Source organism: Scyliorhinus torazame, chromosome 7, assembly GCF_047496885.1.
Source record: "Scyliorhinus torazame isolate Kashiwa2021f chromosome 7, sScyTor2.1, whole genome shotgun sequence".
Lineage (NCBI taxonomy): Eukaryota > Metazoa > Chordata > Chondrichthyes > Carcharhiniformes > Scyliorhinidae > Scyliorhinus > Scyliorhinus torazame.
In genome coordinates this window covers 147728170-147742225 of record NC_092713.1, presented here as the reverse complement: position 1 = coordinate 147742225, position 14056 = coordinate 147728170, and the positions used below count along the sequence as shown (strand labels likewise).

General features: G+C 48.1%; 1 protein-coding gene across 4 annotated transcripts in view; it reads right to left on the bottom strand.

Annotated features, from left to right (window-relative positions):
* The window catches only part of astn1 (astrotactin 1), a 4064875-nt gene that overhangs the window by 1753252 nt on the left and 2297567 nt on the right, over window positions 1-14056 (bottom strand). For all 4 annotated transcript variants that reach the window (XM_072511608.1, XM_072511609.1, XM_072511610.1 and 1 more), the window contains one exon: window positions 13293-13430. In XM_072511608.1, coding sequence (XP_072367709.1) covers window positions 13293-13430 — 138 coding nt within the window. The remainder of the gene's footprint in view (window positions 1-13292; window positions 13431-14056) is intronic.

The window sequence follows — 14056 nt, the reverse complement described above, 5'->3', positions numbered from 1 at the left end:
TAATTTCAACTTTTGTTTCTAATTATGGGGCGATCAAAAGTTTCTGAAGTGTGATATTCATATTTCCTCACGTGTCGACAATGTTATGTGAGCTGATGATAAAGCAATGGTGAAAATGCCAAGTATTTCGATGAGCAGTGAAGTGTTGAAGATATTAAATTGCTTTTGTTCAGCTTTATAATTATACTTCTGGTCATTTGTCCTTAATAAAGCACATCAATCTCACCTGAATTTCAGTATTATACCCTCACAATCCTCACAACATAGCTGTCAGTTTCTCACTACCGGGACAGGCCACTCTGCTGCTATTCCACCAGATCATGGCTGATTCACAACTCACTCAATTTAGCAACCTTGCCTCAATATCCTTTGATAATTTCACCTAACAAACCTCCCTGAAGTCACAAAGCTCCAATTAACCCAGTATCCACAGTCTTTTGGAGGAAGGTTCCAGATTTCCACGACCCTTCATATGAGAAAATGCTTCCTGATTTTCACCGCTGAATGACCTATCTTTTATTTTAAGGATACGCATTCTCGTTCTTGATTCCTCCACTACAGGAAATACTTCTCTGCATCTACCCAGAGAAATCGCCTTCATAATTCTGAACAATTCAATGAGATAATCCGTCAACCTTCAAAGATATCAAGAGGAAAATGGGAACAGACTTCAGGAGGACGTGGACGGACTGGCAAAATGGGCAGACACATGGTAGATGAAATTTAATACAGATAAATGTGAAGTGTACATTTTGATAAGAAGAGTGAGGAGATGCAATATAAACTAAATGGAACAATTTTACAGAGGACACACATTTTTTATTGGCAACAGGACAAGTTGAAAGCCTGTTTAAAAATAGATTTTACGTCTATCAATAGAGGCACAAGAGTAGAAAAGCAAGCAAGTTGAGCAAACTCTTAATAAAAACGCTTTATAAAAGACTGTTCAGGCCTGTGCTGGAGTGTTATGTTCAATACTGGGCACCGCACTTTAAGAAGGATGTTGCGGCCTTAGGGAGTTTGCAGAGAGGGGCAAGTTACAAGGAGAAGCTGCATTATTTTCCTTTGAGCAGAGAAGGGTAAGACTAGCTTTGATAAATCACAAAGGGTTTATGATGTAAATAAAAAGGAGAAATCGTTTTTGATGGCAGAAAGATCAGTAGCCTGTAAACACAGATTTAAGGCAATTGGCAAAACATAACCTGGGAACACGAGAAACAGAATTGGAGCGAAAACATTTACATATCGAAGAGCAGGAGATGGAACGTGTGTAGCTCTGATAGACCCTGCACCATGGGACTCCTGCTGTGAGGTATCTATTGTTCTGTTATACAGATATAGGGGGCGGGATTCTCTGATCCTGAGGGTAAGTGTTGACGCCGTCGTAAACGCCGTCGCATTTCTCGACGGCGTCAACATGCCCTCAGGAGCAGCGATTCTGACCCCTACAGGGGGCCAGCATGGCACTGGAGCGACCCACGCCGCTCCAGCTGCCGATACTGGCGTCAGATGGGCACATGCGCAGTGCGACCGCCACTAATGCGCGCATGCGCAGTGCGACCGGCACGATTGCGCGCATTCGCGGTGACTCCCTTCTCTGCGCCGGCCCCGACACAACATGCCATAGGGCTACAGGGGCCGCGCGGAACAAAAGAGGCCCCCAGTCTGAGAGGCCGGCCCGCCGATCGGTAGGCCCCAATCACGAGCCAGGCCACAGCGGAGGCCCCCCCCCGGGGTCGGACCCCCTCCAACCCCACCAGGCCATCCCCAGATGGATGCACACCGAGGTTCCGCTGGGGTAAGACCACACTTGGACGGCACCGGCGGGACTCGGATTTTTTTTATGGCCGCTCGGCCCATCCCGGGTGGAGAATCGGCGGGGGGGGGGGGGGGGGGGGGGGGGGGGGGGGGGCGCGTAGATAGTAATCGCTTATTGGCACAAGTAGGCTTCAATGAAGTCACTGTGAAAAGCCCCCAGTCGCCACATTCCGGCACTTGTTCGGAGAGGCCGGTATGGGAATTGAACCCACGTTGCTGCCTTGTTCTGCATTACAATGCAGCTGTTTAGCCCACTGTGCTAAACCAGCCCCTAGAGCGGCCCCCGACCGGCGACGCGCCGACTGTGCCGGCGCAATGGCGCCGATTCTCCACTCTCCAGAGAATCGGCGGACCGGCTTCGGGGCGGCATAGCGCAATTCACGCCCGGCCCGGCAATTCTACAGCCTGGCCTGGGCTGAGAGAATCCCACCCATGGAACCTGTGCCTATTGTGGGGCGAGATTCTCCGACCCCCCGCCGGGTCGGAGAATCGCCGGGGGCTGACGTGAATCCCGCCCCCGCTGGTTGCCGAATTCTCCGGCACCGGATATTCGGCGGGGGCGGGAATCGCGCCGTGCCGGTTGACGGGCCCCCCCGGCGATTCTCCGGCCCAGATGGGCCGAAGTCCCGCTACTAGAATGCCTGTCCCGCCGGCATGGATTAAACCACCTCTCTTTCCGGCGGGACAAGGTGGCGCGGGTGGGCTCCGGGGTCCTGGGGGGGGCACGGTGCGATCTGGCCCCGGTGGGTGCCCCCACAGTGGCCTGGCCCGCTGTCGGGGCCCACCGATCCGCGGGCGGGCCTGTGCCGTGGGGGCACTCTTTTCCTTCCGCCTTCGCCACGGTCTCCACCATGGCGGAGGCGGAAGAGACTCCCTCCACTGCGCATGCACGGGGATGCCATGAGCGGCCGCTGATGCTCGCATGCGCCGCCCGGCAATGTCATTTCCGTGCCAGCTGGCGGGGCACCAAAGGCCTTTCCCGCCAGCTGGCGGGGCGGAAATCAGTCCGGCGCGGGCCTAGCCCCTGAAGGTTAGGGCTCAGCCGGTCAAGATGCGGAGGATTCCGCACCTTTGGGGCGGCGCGATGCCGGACTGATTTGTGACGTTTTTGGCGCCGGTCGGCAGACATCGCGCCGATTACGGAGAATTTCGCCCGTGATGTCCACATAGTACCCCTGGTGGGATCTGACTGAGTTCTGCATAATTGAAGCATCATGTTCCCACTTTTGTATTTCTATCCCCTTGAAATGAAGGCCAACATTTAATTCGCCTCTGTTTGGTTTTTATATCAATGCATTTGTGATATGAGTGAGGCTGGTCAAAAAGGACAATGGATTGTACTTCCCAGAATTGTACCAGCTGCAGTTTTGCCTACTCGATTAATATTGGGTTTGAACCGAGTGGCTTGCCAGATCATCTCAAAGGGCAGTTAAGAGCCAACCACATTGCTGCGGGGGTCACATGTAAGCCAGCAGATCGCCTACCCTAAAAGATGGGCTTTTACAACATTGGTTTCCTGGTCGTCATTAGACTTTGAATTACATTTTTTTACTGAATTAAAATTCCACCATCTTCCATTCCAGGGATTTGAACCTGGGTGCCACAGCATGATCCAGATCTCTGGATTACTCGCCCAGTGACAATACCACGATCTCTGCACAAGTGCCCCTTTCTAGCTTCCTGATACCATCTGCACAACTTAATATGCCTTATAGCTCAGTGCTATCTGCAGCACCTTCTTATTTAGCTGTGTGGAATTCTTCCAGAGCCTCAGCATATGAAACTTGTCAGAATATCCTTTATAATGGAGAAAAGTTATTTAGCATCTCAAAACAATATGAAAACAACATATTGGCAAGCTTTTCTTCTTTGTTTGGTAAGTGGCAGTGGAATAACATCAACTACATTTAAAAAAAAAAAATTTAGAGCACCCAATTCATTTTTTCCAATTAAGGGGCAATTTAGCATGGCCAATCCACCCACCCTGCACATTTTTGGGTTGTGGGGGCGAAACCCACTCAAACACGGGGAGAATGTGTAAACTCCACACAGAGAGTGACCCAGAGCCAGGATCAAACCTGGGATCTCGGTGCCGTGAGGCAGCAATGCTAACCACTGCACCACCGTGCTGCCCTTACATCAACCACATTAAAGTACTTCATCTCCTTGCAAGAAATGTCGTCATCACATTGTATCATTAACTTCAGAACCAGTCTCTATTCCCACCAGTTTTCTAATTAAATTTATGATAGGAATGGGTTTTAAGTGCAAATAAGTCAACTTATGCAATGTCAAATAGGCATGTCAGTGTTGGAGAATGTACTTGTAAAGTGTTTTCATGGAAATGCCTATGCAGCTATCAGGAAAATCTTTCACATTATTGGCAATAAAATCTAATGCCTCCTTGAAATCTGCCAATGGATGTCACATTGAGCAGAATTTTCCCATCCTGCCCATGGTGGGTTTTGTGGCGGGTGGGAGCGAAGAATCTAGCGGCAGTCAAAAGATAGGAAATCGGCTGGCATAGAAACAATTTGAAATTCTCCCGACAGGGGGTTAATGGCGGGTCAGTTAGCCCACTGCCTAGTGGTGTGAATGCTATTTGCATTCATTTAAATCTCATGAATGCTCATTAAACAGCAGCTCGCCAGAACCTCCTCATGCCTTTCAGTCTTGCCAGCAGGAAATTACATCAACCTCAAGTCTGTATCAAAATGTGTGGCATGTACAAGTCAGACCTCAGTTTGCTTGTTACTTTGAGGCGAGTGCAACACACATAGCCTACCTGACAGAGTACTTTGCAATAAACACCTCATTGCTGGAGCTGTAAGGTTGGTCTCCTCTTGATCTTTGCTGATGTTGTCTACAAGGACATCACTGTGCTGCGGTAATCATATAGGCCTCCATTTTCAGACAGTACTCTGCCTGGGGTTGTGGTGTGTAGGGGACTTCTGTCCTGGTGGCTAACACCGTTGTTCACACGGACACCAATGTGCTGTGGTACTCAGGCAGATCTCCACATTCACAAACGAGCATTGCAACGGGGATGAGATACAAGGGGAGGATGGGGATAACGAACACCAGCGGAGCATAGGGGAGGGATGGGCTGTGCCTGGGATGTGAGGGGAAAAGAGAGCACAATGGAAGGCAGAGGGACAAGGAGGTGAAAAAGGATGATGAACAATAAGAGCAGAGGGTAGACTGAGGGGTGGGAAGCTTGAGTCCAACAAGGATACGTGAAATGCTAACAAGTAAGGGGGTCAAGGGGATACCTTATTTTTGACTGGAATGAGATGCACGCAGACTTTGGAATTGGGGTGGGACACGAGGTTTGGTTTGCGCGGAAACTCGGAAGGTGGGGAGGGGGAATGGTTTTGAGGGGGTACTGCAGTGCTTAATCCTGATGGTAAAGGGAACTCTGTAAATGTTCTGTAAAAGTTCAAGTCATTGTTCTGGGAAGTTACAGGGTACATGCACTCCTGTGGTAATGTGGAAAGGGGTCACAGATTCCAGGCTATGTGGCGCTTATAGTCAGAAGTCAGAGACAGGAGTCAGACCAAGGGTGCATTGGGCATGCAGCAGGAGGAATCGTCAGAATCATGGTGTACCCCAGCAGCAGGAAGGGGCAAGGCTGTGTGTTCCAAAGGGAAAAGCACAATTTGGTGTGCAGATTTGTCTCACAGTTATTGTCCCTGGTGGTGACTGTCTCTGTAATAGGCAACAAATGGAATGGTAATAGTAACTTGAGGATCTAGTTTTCTAATCTGTAGATTGAAAACACGTAATAAAATGGGGGTTGGAGTGTTAAACCTCTCTTGCCGGGGGAGGGAGGTTTACCTCGGTAGGTGACTGTGCACACAGCGTCTTGGTGGGGAGGTACATAAGTCACATGTGCTCAGGGGGAGGAAGGAGTGTCCACCATAACACATATAGGACCCTGAATTACTGGGGGAGGCTGGAGAACAACAGGAAGGAGTTCTACCTTCACATTGTGAGGTTATAGATATGGATCAGGCGCACAGACAGCGAGAGAGGGAGCGTCAAAATGCGTTGGGAGATAAAAATGAAGAACCACCATCTTGTTGTACCACAGTAATGGCACTGGCTTTAAACAAAGGTTCCTGGAAAATCTGATCAGGAAAGGTCTGAGGAAGTGTGGGAGGAGTGTATTGTAGGGCCAAGGGTCCTCTTCTGGTCTTGCCCTCCAACTTGTTGCTGCCACAAGAGAACGAGTGAGTTGAGTTCGAAAGGTAGAAGATTTCCTTGGGAGAAAGCTACTGAATGCCAGTGTCTTCATTCACGCTGTAAAAGGGATACTTAGAACTCAGTGGTTTCACATCACAGTCGCTGTATCTCGAGAATAACATCTCGGAATGTGGACTTTGTGAATGCAGGCAATAGTGAAGGAGGCACAGCTGCATCATATATGGCATTACATCAATGGAGGCCAGAAATGTGTTCAGCAGAATTGGCATTCATAACAGGCAAAAGGGCATCCACTCATTGACCATGTGCACCTGATTGGTCATCAGTATGTCACTTCAGAGATTGGGTCATTTATATCTTATCATTCCACGCAAGGCTCCTATTGTCACATTTCTGTGATGCCATCTCGGTCACCTCAATGTGTGTGCCGGTGTCTCAGGGACAAAGCTGCATCAGCGACCATGCAGCTCAGGCAGGAAAAGCAAATAAAACTTATATTTACCCTTGGTTTTATATTTATAGCTTCACTTTCTTGGGCCTTTATTTATTCTTGCCTTCAATGCGGCACGGTAGCACGGCAGTTAGCACTGCTGCCTCACAGCTCCAGAGACGCGGGTTCAATTCCGGCCTCAGGTGACTGCCTGTGCGGAGTCTGCATGTTCTCCCCGTGTCTATGTGGGTTTCCTCCAGGTGCTCTGGTTTCCTCCCACAGTCCAAAGGTGTGCAGGGTAGCTGGATTGGCCATGCTAAATTGCCCCTAAGTGTCCAAAAAAGGTTAGGTAGGGTTACGGGATAGGGTGGAGGCATGGGCTTAAGTAGGTACTCCTTCCAAGGGCTGGTGCAGACTCAATGGGCCAAATAGCCTCCTTCTGCACTGTAGGGATTCTATGCATCTATGTTTCATAGAAGGTAAAAGGACAAATGGATGCAGGGCTCAATGCTGCCTTTGTCAGAGACTAATGTAATGGAAGAGGTGAAGGAGGGAAAAGCAATGCTGCGCATAGCTCCAGCAGGAGACTTTGCCTGGGAGACATTGTCAAGGGGAGCCATAGGTTGAGCAGGAGGATCAGGAAAAGAGACCCAGATAATGGAGGCGATCCACCAGATCGAGGGTTTATTGTCGCAGAGTCTCATATTTATAAGTGAGTGATAGGCAATGCCGGCATGCCTGCTCATGTTCCGAGATCTGGTACATCAAATATGTCTGAAGACTTGACGCCATGTGGGGTTGGAGGCTTTCCCCTGCTATTGTGGTGATATGCATGTGCACAGTAATGTATATAGTATATTAATGTATTCAGTTATCTATAAAACCTCCGACCAGCAGGTGGTGATAGAGATCCACCATGTGACTCCAGGGAACAGGCAGTTGGTAATAAGTTGTGCTGGAGGTCAGCCACACTAGAAGTAGCTCCAGAAGAATTTACTGAATGCATTTATTCATTACCATTTGTATTATAGTTTGTTAGTTATCTTTCCAAGTGTTCATTTTGTTAATAAACTACATTACTAGTCAAAGAACTAGATGTTCTGTGTTCATCTGTACTACGACCACAACACAGAACATAACAGCCAGTGGCTCAGAAGGTGATCACAGCGTTGAATTTCTTTGCCTGTACATCTTTTCAGAGGTCAACAGGGGATCTGTACGGCATCTTTCATTCCACAACACATCGATACAAAAAGCAGGTCAAAGATGCCTTTAACGGAAGGCCATTAATGATGTCAGGTTTGCTCTGGATGAAAATAGCCAGTCTCCGAGATTCACCAGCTTCGCTGCCATCTCAGGCCTGGCTCAATAGACTGTACTCATGTGGCTATACACTCTCCACGGCAGCAGCCCTTAATATTTATAAACTGCAAGGGCAACCATTCCATCAACATAAAACTGGGGCTGGATTCTCCGAGCCTCCGTGCCGAAATCGCGTTCAACGCGGGGGGTGGAGAATGGTCATCAACCCAGAAGTTCGGACTGGCGCCGCTGGTCCCCGGAGAATCGATCGAGAATCATGCTTGCGTGAACTACGCGGCGTGGGCAGGGAGCCATTAACAGAGGTCCCCCTCCACGATCCTCCCCGCGCAACTGGCCGAGTTCCCGAAGGAGTGGTTCTAACCACCTGTCGGTCGTCGGGAACGTCGGGTGGTGGCTGCAGATTCAGACTGCGGCCGCCATAGTGGGTGGCAGGAGGATCGTTCACCGGGGGTGGTGGGGCCTCACGGAGGCCAGGCAAGCGATCGGGCGGCACGATCGCGGGCGCGCCCGATCTCGGAAGGGCCTACTTCTTCCATCACGGCCCGCGGTACGAGTCTGCCATGTCGCAATGGCGGCCGCCGCAGGCGGACTCCCGACCTGAAGTGCGGGGCCCTGTATCTGCAGGAAAGTCCAGAGTGAAACACCGCGTTTTTACGCTGGCGTGGGGACATAGCCCCATTTTAGATATTCCAGCCACAGGTGTTAGATCATTGGAACTACATCCTCCACGTTTGTGCACTACACCCTTAGCGTTGCCATGACTCCTACATCCTGAGTCACCCCAACTGCCTGAGATTTCTGAGGGCCCAGTCCATCTGCAGGAATGGCTGATTGAGGATAAGGCGTACTCACAAACTGATGTCAGATGACCCCGGTGCATCACTCTCTGAGTGGCTGTGAGGAGTGATATGACACTGCTCACAGCTCCACATGCTTCCCGCTGAGATGCAACAGAAAATAAATTCATAATCACCTGGAGTACTCAGCAAAAAATGTCATTTCTATTTTATTTAAATGGACAAGGCTTTGCCTGACTAGCTATGGCTCATTGCTGAGAAATATCAAACACCAGCTTCTGTGAGACGCTGCTAATGATTTCTGACAGCTGACAATCAAATTACGAGAAATACATCAATCCTTTTAACATTTCCACAGCAGAATTCTAGGCCTGGAGACAGTGACCTAAATTTTCAATGTTGGCAAGAATTCAGCACCCCTCATCCTGAGTCAGTGGGGAATGAATTCACACAGGCTGCAATAGGCCCAGTGCCATTTCACACTCAATTATGCTTGGATTAGCAGCAGCCAGGACTTCTGACTTCAGTTGGATGGAAGCCCCGCCTTGAAGAGCTACTGGTCAATCAGATTGGCTGACAGCTAACCACCCCATCCGTACAGAGTGCTACAGTGACAAGAAGAGGTACTCAGGTTGGGCCTGAGACTAAGCTTGATTCAGCAGCCTTGTCATACTCGCCTTGGTGACACGATGAGGCCGTTAAATCTCGCGAGATTCGTGATACTCAAAACGTCTCACGGGATTTAATGAGATCTCGTGGGGTGTCGCATTCTGGATGTCGCCCTGGGCATGATCCAGATTGACAGATTTAAATTAGCTATTTGGCTCATTTAAATATGTCTGTGCTGGCGGCACGATAGCACAGTGGTGAGCACTGTCGCTTCACAGCGCCAGGGTCCCAGGTTCGATTCCCAACTTGGGTCACTCTCTGTGCGGAGTCTGCACGTTCTCCCTGTGTCTGCGTGGGTTTCCTACGGGTGCTCCAGTTTCCTCCCACAGTCCCAAAAGACATGCTTGTTAGGTGAATTGGACATTCTGAATTCTCCCTCAGTGTACCCGAACAGGTGCCAGAATGTGGCGACTAGGGACTTTTCACAGTAACTTCATTGCAGTGTTAATGTAAGCCTACTTGTGACACTAATAAAGATTATTATTATTTCACCCGGCGTCCGGAAACTAACGGCCTCGCCTGGGAGACCTTGCCATGGTGCCCTTTTAGCACAAATGTGGACCAAGTGTAACAGCACCTGGGGGGGTCTTGCAAGACATTAGAGACCCTGGTGTGGTCGGACTCTGGGCAGGTGGTACCCTGGCACTCTCGCTGGCACCCAGGAACCTTGGCACTGCCAAGTGGCAATGCCAAGATACCCAGGTGCCAGGTTGCCCAAGCAGAGATCAGACTCAGGGTGCTTTGCCCTTAAGAGGTGGGGTGATGGGGGCTTGTGGCCCCCTAAAAGTTAAGTTTGGTGCAGTGGGGGGATTTGGAGGCTGCGGTGGAGTGGCTGAGCGGGGGTCAAAAGATAGGGGCGGCTTTTAAAAATGGCCCCCCATCTGCAAGTTGTCTTCCTGCACTGGTGAGTTGAGCTCGTCAGTGCAGGAAATTAGATAATCAGCCGGGCATTCCTCGCTGAGGCCAAAAATAATGGCAAAGTCCAGTTAAATAGCTCAACGCACCCAAAACTGGACTCTGTTTTTGTCCCTTTGAATCATGTCCAAAGAGCGGGATTTTCTGTTCCCACCCACTCGGATACACAAAGTTTCTGCCTGAAGTCTCAAATTGTCTGGCCTGACTGTGGTGGGTGACTGGATAATTTACCCCTATGTCCATGGACTGTACTTCAGGTAAGTACCTGGGATCCTGGTGAGAAGAGGGGAGACGATTGGAGTGGGGTTGGGGGAGGGGGGGGGTGCAACCTCAGTGTTGAGGGGCTAGGCTGGGGTGGGGTGGGCCGGAGGTCCCTGATCGCTGAGGGGAGGGCTTAGCAATAGAAGTGTCCCCCCTCATACCTTACCACCCAAAATCAAGATTGAGAACCTTTTCAGTTTCCTATCTTCAGTCATCAGGTATCCAGCAACCTTAAATTTGAGACCAGGCCACAAAGGGCCATTACGTGGCAATTAAGGCTTTAATAAAGGCGAGTAGAGGCAGATCAGTAAACAAAAGAAGACGTATATTTGTAAGACCGTGCCTTTTACAAGGGGCCTGGTTGAACCTCACCGGGTTCTCTCCCTGTGTTGGTCAGTGCCTATTTGGCCGACCTTTTATACAACATGGTTATCAGCCCCCACGTAGTCTCATGAATGGAAAATTCAGGGCAGCAAGGTGGGGCAGTGGGTTCGCCCTGCAGCCTCACGGCGCCGAGGTCCCAGGTTTGATTCCGGCTCTGGGTCACTGTCCGTGTGGAGTTTGCACATTCTCCCCGTGTTTGCGTGGCTTTCACCCTCACAACCCAAAGATGTGCAGGGCAGGTGGATTGGCCAGGCTAAATTGCCTCTTAATTGGAAAAAATTAATTGGGAACTGTAAATTTATTTTTTAAAAATGAATGGAAAATTCCACCCATCATCTTGTTTCAAAACTGCAGAAGCATAAACTTCTCTAACTGCTGGGTTATCTATTTCTAAGACAGATGTTTTCTGGATAAATAAGTCATTGCGTAAACAAGGCATGAGAGACAATACAGCCAAGCGACAGAGTTAGTGAGCAGGAGCAAATGAAAATATATGTGCCTGTCTTCCTCACTCGATGAGCTACATCTCACAGATCCTTAAGGGAGAACTGAGCAAGTGCGGTAGTGTAAAGCAATATCCAACTGGCTGTGTTATAGATGCAGCAAGTGTGGCTGGAGCAGTCAGATTTTGCCAACTGCCCAGCTAGCTGGTCCATCAGGATAAATTCATCTGGGTAGGGCCCAGATGCTGAGGACCATATGGCACAGAATTGCAATCACATTGGACAATTACCACTTAATTAATTCTTAGGAGTTCATCCTCAATATCGAAACATATTCATCTCTGTAGCTCCAAATGTCATCTATTGTAGTGAACAATGCCATTTCTAATGCTTAACATTCCTCTGCATCTTTTAAAATCATACAGAACCTTTGACCCAATATTTTCAATTACTTTTTTAAAAAAGTATGTTGTGTATTCATTATTTCCAACACAAATGAAAGTGCGTCTCCAAGGAATCACCTCTTTTACATTCTGACAGCAGTGCACGTTGTGATTTATTCACCTATTTCTCCCCGATCCTGCTAACACATTCTTTACACCAGCTGATAACTCTTTCAAATGAGGCCTGCATGTGCTGAGGATTTGAAATATCAGATAAAGCTCAATACTCTCCCAGCCAAATGATACTGGTTCAAAGATCAGCAGAAGCTTGAAGTTTGCTTTTGAATTTGGACTCCAGCTCGAATGGGCTGCATCAAAAACCATACAACAGAAATAAACAAATGCATGCTGCAGAAAATGGCATTTCTTTGTAAACATTTTGTTTTCACGATTGTTGCTGATTTTGATCATTACCCACAACTCTTTCATCAATATATCAACAACTCTCTCCTTGCCGCTTCATGTTCCCGTCTGGACCTTGAACCTTTTTATTAATTTTGCTTCCAATTTCCACCCCTCTATCGCCTTCACATGATCCATCTCTGACACTTCCCTTCCTTAACATTTCAATTTCAATTTCTGGGGATAGACTGTGCACGAATATCCATTACAAACCCACTGTCTCCCATAACTACCTCGACTACAGCTCTTCACACCGCACATCCTGTGAGGACTCCATCCCCTTTCACCAGTTCCTTTGCCTCCGTCGCATCTGTTCTGATGATGCCACTTTCCAAAACGGTGCAGCTGACATGTCTTCATGAGCTTTGACAAAGAGTCATCCAGAATCGAAACGCTAGCTCCCTTTTCTCTCTACAGATTCTATCAGATCTGCTCAGATGAAATTTAGAACTATCTACAGCCTTATCATGCATCTCTTTATATGCCTGTGGAATTACACAGACTCTTTTGAGTTGTTGAAATATACTCAAATATGATTCATCTTAACTATTTTCCAGCATTAAACTGTGCTAGATGCCAGTTTATTGTTTTGTTGATCTATATATTTATTACTTCAGATGTATTTCTCACCTGTTAGAATTGGGAAAAGGTGTGTTTATGGTTCAAACTCTTGTGCTGAACTTTTGAAGCAGAAAACAAGCACAGAAAAATCTGTGTTTAGGTTAGAACAAGCAGTTAAGGGAGGCCTTTGACCTATGGGTGAGCAAATAAATTGTTGTGCCTTTGACTGGACAGATTGTTCTGCAGTTCTGCCTTTTGGTGTTCATCAGAATGAACAATGGGTAAGGGCCATTTACAGTCTAGAAGAGCATGTCTGGCAAAAGACACACATATGAGTGGAATGAACAGGGAATTGGCCAAGCCTTCTCATCTCAGGGACAATAATGGGCAAATAAGATTACTTTCCAAACTGCTGCTCTAATGTTGTACCAATTAAGTCTCAGTGATGCTTAAATCAAATATGAACTATTACCAATATGGAGTCAGTTTCAAACTATTGAACTTAAGAATTCAAAGGGACTTCAAATTTATTACTCCGGAACAGCAGTTAGAGATCTAATTGAGTCAAAAGTGGATCAAGACCAGCGCAAGAGGTTGGAAGAATCACAGTCAGCCAAACTATTTATCTGTGGCCACGTACCTGACCTCGACTGCATCCTCCATTACTGTCATATCTGTCTTGCATTTTGCTGAAGGGTTGATGGCAAGTTCTGCTGGGGGAATGACGAAGCTTTTACTAAGCGGCAGCCACATTCCTTCCCCAAGGGTGTAGGTAAACCTAAATAATGATAAGAAAATAGAGTGACTTTTTTACATTCTGACAGCAAAGCATGTTGTGATTTATTCATCTATTATACTCCAATTCAGCTAAAGCATTCTTTGCATCAGCTGATAACTCTTTCAAATGAGGCCTGTGCTGAGGAAAGGTTCAGCTGGGTCGGGCCCAAGAGCTAGGCCTAGGATATCTGCCTAGCCAACATTAAGTTGTTATTAGGGGCTGAATTTTACATGGAGACAGTGCCCCACCCTCTGACAGAAAACTTGGAAGTGAGTGCCTCGGCCAGACCAGAAAGTCATGACCGAATTTCACAGTCATCAGACAGTTAACTGCCAAGGACGTGACTCCCACCCCCATGTCGGTGGATGTCCCACTTCCAAAAGTTGGAGGCTAATCAGATGGCTGGCAGAGGTGGTCATTGCAGGGACTGTAGTTAGCTCCCAAGCAGGAATGTAAGTGGAAGCCAGACTTGAGGTTAAGCAGATCAGTCAGTCAGGCCCCGACAAGGGAGTGGAAAGGGCAACAATCAGGATGACGATGTGGCTCAAGCAGAGGGGACCCTTATTGTGAGGGGGGAGGCCAGTTGTTGGGGCGTGAGTGTAAAATTCTGGGCGAGATTTCTATCG